This window comes from Pelobates fuscus, chromosome 1 (assembly GCF_036172605.1).
Source record: "Pelobates fuscus isolate aPelFus1 chromosome 1, aPelFus1.pri, whole genome shotgun sequence".
NCBI classification, from domain to species: Eukaryota; Metazoa; Chordata; class Amphibia; order Anura; family Pelobatidae; genus Pelobates; species Pelobates fuscus.
This window is the reverse complement of record NC_086317.1, coordinates 2,239,269-2,248,903: the sequence shown is the minus strand read 5'-3', so window position 1 is coordinate 2,248,903 and position 9,635 is coordinate 2,239,269. Positions and strand designations below refer to the sequence as shown.

General features: G+C 42.1%; 1 protein-coding gene across 2 annotated transcripts in view; it reads right to left on the bottom strand.

The window, feature by feature from the left end:
• Positions 1-1,944: 1,944 nt before the first annotated feature.
• The window catches only part of TRAPPC10 (trafficking protein particle complex subunit 10), an 85,811-nt gene continuing 78,120 nt past the window's right edge, over positions 1,945-9,635 (bottom strand). The window contains exons 21-23 of one of the 2 annotated variants that reach the window (XM_063445748.1): positions 3,439-3,616; positions 3,182-3,373; positions 1,945-2,984 (exon numbers count right to left, since the gene is read on the bottom strand). In XM_063445748.1, coding sequence (XP_063301818.1) covers positions 2,746-2,984; positions 3,182-3,373; positions 3,439-3,616 — 609 coding nt within the window. In that variant the 3' untranslated portion in view covers positions 1,945-2,745. The remainder of the gene's footprint in view (positions 2,985-3,181; positions 3,374-3,438; positions 3,617-9,635) is intronic. The other variant, XM_063445755.1, reaches the window with a different exon arrangement.

Below are 9,635 nucleotides of genomic sequence, written 5' to 3'. Positions count from 1 at the left end.
CTATGTAAAGTCCGGTTTGTGAATAGATTTCCACACAATGGTTTGTATTGGCCCCGAATATATTTGTATAATGTTATCATATCCCCTCTCAGGCGACGTTTTTCTAAACTAAATAGGTTTAAATTTGTTAACCTTTCTTCATAGCTGATATGTTCCATTCCTTTTATTAATTTTGTAGCCCGTCTCTGCACTTTTTCTAGTGCCATGATATCCTTCTTTAGAACAGGTGCCCAAAATTTCACAGCATATTCAATATGTGGTCTTACCAGTGATTTATAGAGAGGCAAAATGATATTCTCGTCCCGAGAATGAATGCCCTTTTTCATGCATGACAATACCTTACTGGCCTTGGCCACTGCTGATTGACATTGCACATTGTTGCATAGTTTGTTGTCTATAACAATTCCCAAGTCCTTTTCGTGTGTTGTTATCCCTAATTCACTTCCATTAAGGGTATACGTTGCTTGTGTATTCTTTACGCCGAAGTGCATAACTTTGCATTTTTCAACATTAAATTTCATCTGCCATTTGAGTGCCCAGTCCTCCAGTCTATCTAAATCCTTCTGCAGCAAAGTAATATCTTGCTCACATTGTATTATTTTACAAAGTTTTGTGTCCTCTGCAAACACTGAAACATGACTTTCAATGCTGTCTTCAAGATCATTTATAAAAATGTTAAATAGAATTATGTTAAATATGTTAAATATTTATCTGAGGGGAGGAGATGTGTGGGTTGTACCTTATCTGTTATTGGTTACTGTGTTAATTATGTAGGAGTCTCCCTTGCATGGGCAGCATCACATAAAAGGAGAATGCATGCCATTAAAATTCAGTTCTTCTTGACCCTTCAAAACGTAGCCTTGTCTCGTTCTTGGAAGGGGATTTACTGCATAACCACCTTGCTCTTTTAATAGCTATGCCTGACTCTTCACTTGGATCTCGTGGATGGGAATAAGCAACTTCATTACTATACAGCAACTTGCCGGGAAAAAGGACGTCTCCAATGGCAGATACCCTCTCACTACCTGGGTAGCCGTTACACAGTATAATAATAATAATAATTAAAAAAAAAAAACAGCATCCCCTTCTACTAAACCCCAGTCCCCCCCCCCCCCCGTCCATCTACTAAATCTTAGTCTCCCCCTTTTATACTAAACCCCTGCCCCTGTTCTAACTCACACTCACTGACAGACATAGACACAGAATTACTCTAACACGCACATTCACTGACAGACACACTGACAAACAGGCTCCCACACACATACAGCCATACACCCAAACACACAGCCAGCCATACACCCAAAACACACAGCCAGACATCCATACACCCATTTCCCCCAACACGGTTTTTACAATTATTTTAATTTAAATCCACCCAGTGTCCCTACCTTTGGGAGAGCTGGGTGGATTTATTACCTGGTATCTAGTGGGGCTGCTGGGCAGGTGTACATTCAGGCAGGCAAAGGGGCGGACAGGCAGTGAGGGAGCATTGATTTTGAGCTCTCCCTGCTCAGCTCCCTAGAGCGCCGCAGAGTAACGCCGGGAGCCGGAGTGACGTCATATTCCGGCTCCCGGCATCACTGTGGGCACTGTGCAGGGAGAACAATGTAAATAAATAGTGTGGGTTGGCGCTTCACCCTTATGGCTTTCTTATATATTCTTAATAAGTCAGTGGGTAGTGTAACTGAAATTGTGGTGCTTCCCAGTAACACCAGATACAGAAATGCAATATACCAGCTATATCTGAACATATGGGGGTATAACCCTATTCATTTATTATCTGCACTGGGTTTTGTGTACATACTGGTAGATTGTATACTGTGCAGGGAGAGCTTACACTCAGCGCTCCCTCACGGCCCATGGGCTGCAAACATATTAGTTGTGGGCCACGGGCCGCAAGTTTGACATCTATGCTCTAATGAAAGCAGAAATGAATAAACAGACTCCGGTAAAAGGTTTTTATTTGTCCAGCTCCTGCTTGCTGGAGACTTCACCTTGTTTTGCCCTGGATTATGATACATAGTGAGGGGTAGAGAGAGCAGCAAGGGGGGCCAGGCGGAGGACGACTCACGCCATTAATAGCAGCAGAGAGCAGAGTAGTGTGGATGCAAGGTTGAGGAGATCATGATAATTATTCTCATTATTCTGCTAAGTATTAAACACATGTCTATGTAGCGTTAGAAGACATTCTGCCAGGTTGATTCCGGGCACAGTAAACAGGGAGAAGAGGTCCACTATAGAGGGTACAATTCATGGCAGAGCTCACTACCTGCCCCCATCATTACCCACCTGGACCCTCAACCATTGTCCACAAATTCAGTGATGGGGCACATAACCCCTGTAAGTGCTGAAATACTGAGGAAGGAATAGGGCCATGTCTGCCTTTACTTCGCTTTAGTCCACCGAGCACATGGTAAATAGAGAGCCAGCTGCACAGAACCCTTGCCCTTCACCCATGAACGTGCAACAGTTGTGTTTTTCTGTGGCAAGAGAGGGGTTAATGGCTTGGATGTGCATCACTCCCTCGGATCTCAGAATATTGAACCCCACACATGAAAATCCAGTAAATACATCTTGTAGAGTAGGCTTCAGAACCCATTCCAGTATTTTCCCTCCACCACGCTCCTGCAGATTTTGGTGTCTGCTCTTCAGGTAAGAGGGACCAATAGAGTCTACAACCGCTAAGTCCCACATTCAACTGTACATAGATAATACAAGCAAATCTGCCCCCCGCGGGGCGCTGGGTCATGTGACATTGACCTCCAGCACATGGTCATCCGTACTGGGAATAACTAGGATCTGTCGTCCAATACTGCTGTTGCTAATTTGGCCAGTGTGGAAAGGCTGCAGACGTGGCATTGGTAGTCCCTTTTGTTCTTTCGAGGAGGCGGAGGGTCCCGGGGATAGAGAGCTGCTCTGAGCTCGGCCGCTCATTGCTTCAGTTGGGTCCTCCACTGACACAGAGTCATTTTCAATCCAACTATCTGCAAAGAGATGGAATACAAAGCAGAGCGTTATTTGATTTATAAACTAATTGGGAATTGTGGAGAAATAAAAGACGAAACTCGTGTATAGTCAAGCTGGAGAGCTGTCCAGAATAACTATATGAGAAGGTAGCATTCCTCTAATGAAGTGAAAATGGATTCAATTTGCAGCCAGGCGTTACCACTTCCCAACTCACCTGCATCCAGTTGTTGGGAGTGTGAATGGTGTGGCACGTATCGGAAGAGACGTACATCAGGGTAAGGAAGAAACCCAGCAAACAGCGGCATCACCTCCATCCGTACAGTGTGACATGACCCCCGCTGCACGGGCATTAACACCACTCCAGAACTGCGCCCACAGACAGCCCAGTTACTGCCACCATCCACTACTGCAAGACACAGACCGTCAGTACTAGGTCAAGGCACCCTACACGCACTGACACACACAACTTACCCTGATAGAACAGCTGAGTGCTGCGGAATCCCTCACACTCACTGAGTGTCCCCTCCTTCTCTGGCTCCAATGGGTCACAAAGCCGGGTAATACAAACCTCAAGGGAGCACAAAGACCCCATTTTACAGAACTGGGCATCTGTAGGGGGGATGATATCCACCTGCACCGTGTACAGAGTCTACGGAACAAAGATCACACAGTCAAAACATCACTCTACCACTAGGGAAGGCATGAAAGGATGGAGAGGAATGAGAGGCAAAAAGCTGCGTTGCTCAGAAGGTGTGGATTAATAATAATAAGGGGGGGACAGGGGACAGGCTGTGTTACGCAGTAGGTGTGGATTAATGAATAATAAGGAGCGGGGGGACAGGCTGTGTTACGCAGTAGGTGTGGATTAATGAATAATAAGGAGCGGGGGGACAGACTGTTACGCAGTAGGTGTGGATTAATGAATAATAAGGAGCGGGGGACAGACTGTTACGCAGTAGGTGTGGATTAATGAATAATAAGGAGCGGGGGACAGGCTGTGTTACACAGTAGGTGTGGATCAATGAATAATAAGGAGCAGGGGGACAGACTGTTACGCAGTAGGTGTGGATCAATGAATAATAAGGAGCGGGGGACAGGCTGTGTTACGCAGTAGGTGTGGATTAATTAATAATAAGGAGCGGGGGGACAGGCTGTGTTATGCAGTAGGTGTGGATTAATGAATAATAAGGAGCGGGGGGACAGGCTGTGTTACGCAGTAGGTGTGGATTAATAAATAATAAGGAGCGGGGGGGACAGACTGTGTTACGCAGTAGGTGTGGATTAATGAATAATAAGGAGCGGGGGGGACAGGCTGGGTTACGCAGTAGGTGTGGATTAATAAATAATAAGGAGCGGGGGGGACAGGCTGTGTTACGCAGTAGGTGTGGATTAATGAATAATAAGGAGCGGGGGGGGGACAGACTGGGTTACGCAGTAGGTGTGGATTAATGAATAATAAGGAGCGGGGGGACAGGCTGTGTTACGCAGTAGGTGTGGATTAATGAATAATAAGGAGCGGGGGGACAGACTGTTACGCAGTAGGTGTGGATTAATGAATAATAAGGAGCGGGGGACAGACTGTTACGCAGTAGGTGTGGATTAATGAATAATAAGGAGCGGGGGACAGGCTGTGTTACGCAGTAGGTGTGGATTAATGAATAGGGAGCGGGGGGACAGGCTGTGTACTGTGTGTACTCATATCACGTTACAAATATTATGATTATGTCACTTTACATAAAACAAAAAAAAACATTTTATATAAACTGTACCCAATATACTTTATAGTTAGGTGAACAATCAGTATTACTCCTCTCCATTTGTGACAGAATAATAGCAGGCGTTTCTTTATAAAAACTCTTTATCCCAGTTGTACCAAATTGTACACAGGATTAAAGAATTTTCTACCACTCTCTCTCGAGCAGTCATATCATTACATTGTATCTTGGTTGTACAACTCCCCAAATATGAATAATTCATTCATTTCTGCCTTCTTACCACTTAAGTACCGTCTCCCCAAGATCTACCAGTTATATATATATATATAAAAAAAAAACGCGGAGCATTGCAAATATGAATTGTTTAATCAAGATAGGGAGGGAACCAGAACTGCCACTATATTAACCCCTTAAGGACCAAACTTCTGGAATAAAAGGGAATCATGACATGTCACACATGTCATGTGTCCTTAAGGGGTTAAGGAAATAAGTATTTACGGTAAGCAGAAATTTCTGGTTTTCCTGTCATAGTTGCAGTACTGACAAGAGGGATATAGCTAGATTCCCATATATAAGTACAGGGTGGGAATTTCAATAAACTACCGCTTCAAGCACCTTGTGCCCAAAAGCCGCTTCAGAGGAGGAGATGACGTCCAGCCTGTTATGTTTCATGAAGGTCGCCACCTTACAGATCACTTCCGACCTTTCTGCCCATGAAGGTCGCCACCTTACAGATCTCTTCCGACCTTTCTGCCCATGAAGGTCGCCACCTTACAGATCTCTTCCGACCTTTCTGCCCATGAAGGTCGCCACCTTATAGACCTCTTCCGACATTTCTGTCCATGAAGGTCGCCACCTTACAGATCTCTTCCGACCTTTCTGTCCATGAAGGTCGCCACCTTACAGATCTCTTCTGACCTTTCTGCTCATGAAGGTCGCCACCTTACAGATCTCTTTCGACCTTTCTGCTCATGAAGGTCGCCACCTTACAGATCTCTTCCGACCTTTCTGCCCATGAAGGTCGCCACCTTACAGATCTCTTCCGACCTTTCTGCCCATGAAGGTCGCCACCTTATAGACCTCTTCCGACATTTCTGTCCATGAAGGTCGCCACCTTACAGATCTCTTCCGACCTTTCTGTCCATGAAGGTCGCCACCTTACAGATCTCTTCCGACCTTTCTGTCCATGAAGGTCGCCACCTTACAGATCTCTTCCGACCTTTCTGCTCATGAAGGTCGCCACCTTACAGATCTCTTCCGACCTTTCTGCTCATGAAGGTCGCCACCTTACAGATCCCTTCCGACCTTTCTGCTCATGAAGGTCGCCACCTTACATATCCCTTCCGACCTTTCTCCACATGAAGTTGCCATTGCTCTGGTGGAATGTGCTTTCACAGGAAATCAAAGCTAATTACAGCTTCATACGCTAATTCAATAGCTTCAGTAAGTCACCTAGCAATAGTTTGTCTAGAAGGCTCTTTGCGCCTCAGGAAATATTTAGAAAATTAACAAATATGTGATCCAAAGCTCTATATTCACTTTCTGAATCTGATAATGTAGACTGACAAAAAGCCTGAAGAATAATAGGCTGATTAATTGTCTGTCTTGAAATCACCTTGGGTAAAAAGGAAGGTTTTCGATGTAAAAAAAATCTTGTCTTGGTGAAAAAACTAATTCTGCAGAAGATGAAAGTGCTTTTATTTCTCTAACCCTCCGAGCAGAAGGGATTGCCACTATAATGATGTCTTCAACTGAATCTCTTCCAAGGGCTTAAAAGGAGCTTCGTACACAGCCTTTAGCACCACCAACAAATCCCAAGTGGGAAAAGAAGAGAGTTGCCGGAGGGTGCTTGATAAAAATGGCCTTAATAAAATCTGCAAATTAAAATATTAGAAGCCAAAACGTAAGCCATCTTGAATTTTCAAAGATCGGACAGACCGTCCAGGAAGTGTGGATTACCTTGCCTTAGAAGAGACGCAAATACTGAAACTTTCCTGCTCTTTCTTGTGGTCGTAGGATTGATGTCTAGAACGTCAAACCTTTTTACTAAAATTGAAAACATGACTGGGTGAATGGACCAATCTGCCTGTGTCCATCGACACCTGCTTAAATCGTCTTCAATGAGGTTTTGCGTGCCTTTGATGTGAGTAGCAGAAACAGATCTAATTCTTCCTGTGCCCACGACATGATTTGAGAACAAAGCATTTGTAGAGATTATCCTTTTGTCCCTCCTTGTCTGTTTAGAGAAGTTACTCTAGTGATACTGTCTGACTATATTCTCACCGACTTCATAACAACCCTTGGTTTAAAAGCCAACATGGCATTTAATACTGCCTTCATTTCATCTCTGTAGTTTCAGGACTGGGCAGCCTTTTGCAGACCAAATTCCCTGACGAAATGGAGTATCCAGGTGAGCACCCCATTCTGTTTGAGAGGCGTCTGCGGTTAGGGATTTTTTTTTTCCACCATGACAGTTGTCTTCTTACACTGTTTGAAAGGCTACTAAAAGACCTACGTATTGTATTCTTGTAGTAGAATCCTTCAGAGATTTGTTTTAATTGATGATCCAACCGTGGTCCTGTAAAAACTCAACAGTCTCCTGAAGGGTTCTTCTCAGACACGGTTTTGTTTCTGCCTTCAGAAGCCAGTTGTCCAGGTAAGGTACAATCTCTATACTTTTTAACCTTAGAGTGGCTGCCAGGATCTTTGTGAACACTTGCAGTGCCGATGCAAGGCCAAAGGGTAAGGCCTTGAACTGAAAGTGAAGAATCATCTTCTTCCTTGATATTACTGCAAATCTCAAGAACTTTTTTTGTACAGTTGTGCTCAAAAAGTTTGCATGGTCTGCAGTTGGAGAATTGATAAAAAATATGTACCATTTTTTAAAGAAAACCCGAGTGAGCAGGAAAAACACATTTCTTTCATTTCTTAGGGGATTCATATTCAACTGTAGATTATAACATTCATCTTGCCACCAATTTTCACAAGATTCCCTGTGCCTTTAGAGCTCCCCCCGCTTACCCCCCCAGTGCTTCCACATGAGAGCTAATACACCCAGTGACTATGTATACACAGAAATGAATAAGGACCAGGGCTTATTCACTAAATGTCTAATATATCACCATATGTGAAAAACTATTGCAATATTAGCTGCTGTACATTCATGTGATACCTTCTAATGTCACAGACACAATATACAAAAATAAAAAGAGAATGTGGCGCTTATTTATAAATAAATAATATATCACCTTTGAGAAATTGAGGAGTGTATCTTTTGGATGTCAAATTATGCTGATATCTACAAAGAGACAATCTCGCATAGTATAGACCAAATATGGTTAAATAAAAACGAAAATTGTAATATGTATTATGAACTCACAAACAGAGAGCTGTGGACCCAGCTCTGGTATGAATCACTTCTGGGTCCGTTTAGGCGACCCACCCCTATTCCTGGAAAAAAAGATTTTTCTTTATCCTACAGAGGAGAATAGAAGCACAAACGATTGCGCAGTATTGTTTGTATAATTCTTGATGTATAAAGCAAATTCCCAAGTGGGTACTTACAAAACTGGAGTCAATATAAATGACTCAATTCCAAAGTATTGTGCAGATTTTAGGACTGCACTCCCTCCTTGTAAAAGATGAATCCGGGAACCAGGATAAGATGAGAAAATAAAAAAACTGAATTTATTACAATAATATATAACAAATTAAAAAAAGGTAGCAATGTCCTTAATCACCGGAACGCGTTTCACCACTTCCACTGTTGCTTCCTCAACCGGATAAATGTATACAATGTCCTTGGTTCCCTGTTCGTATTAAATACCGCGAAAATCAACGGGTGAAGGGTCAAGGCATGTGTACCGCAACTCGTTGTTACCACCCACAGGTAGAACGTGTGCGGTCCATGCCTCCCTCTCCCCTGCCAGTCAGCAGTAATCAATGCTGTCCCATAACGCTGCATCGGCTGGATCTGTTTCTCCTTATGTTCGTTTGCAGCCTCCTTTTAAATCCAGATTTCTCCTCTTTCTATTTTGTTCCACATGTAGTTCCATAATCCTATTCTTACTCCTAAATATATCGCAGAATTCCGTTCAAGGTTTCCTTCTTAATAGTGCCATCGAAATTCTTATGCGGTACATTAACCCATTCATTGCCATAGTCCATGTTCATTAATTTATACATATGAAAAAGGTGAAAGAGAAAGAAGGAGATGTTCAGCGTTCGTTTCTGTTCTTACTATTGATTTTCAGACATATCATAATATCCTACATTGTTTCTTTCTTTTAACATAATGATATATTTAATCCTGTAGCAATCTGATAACGAAAAGCTTGATACTTTAGACATTCTGTTTGTAACTATTTCGTTTCATAATTAGTTCACAAAGATAAGTTCAAATTCCCATAATTGGTTTCCGTATTCATTATAAGGTTTATGCAAATCAAACATACTAATTAATTCTGCAGAAAATATCAAAGAATATCAGTTTATATCACCTATATACATATTCATGTGTAAAATTCGTTGTATTTCTACCAGAGACAAACTCTAGCTTTTTTTTTTTTTTTTTTTTATATACAATTTAATTTAGAGGAAATTATAGGCTTACTTAAATATTCTTACAAAAATGTATATCTATAACATTAATGACACTTATATAGTAAATTAACTTTTAAAAGATCTAATTAAAATTGCTGGTCATTAATGTGAATGAGTTAAGATTATTGGTCTTAAAAATAGATAAATGAATGTATAAATAAAGGGGAGTTTCTTAAAGTGTAGAATATATAAAATAGATGGAAATTAACAGACAGATTAGAGACAAGGGGCAAAAGACTGAGTGGTTAGTTTATAAAAAATGGCACAACTCGAAATCGGCATTCAAGCCGTTGGGGATCAAAGTATTTAATTTATATATCCATTCCATTTCAGACCTCCCAAGTTCCTTAA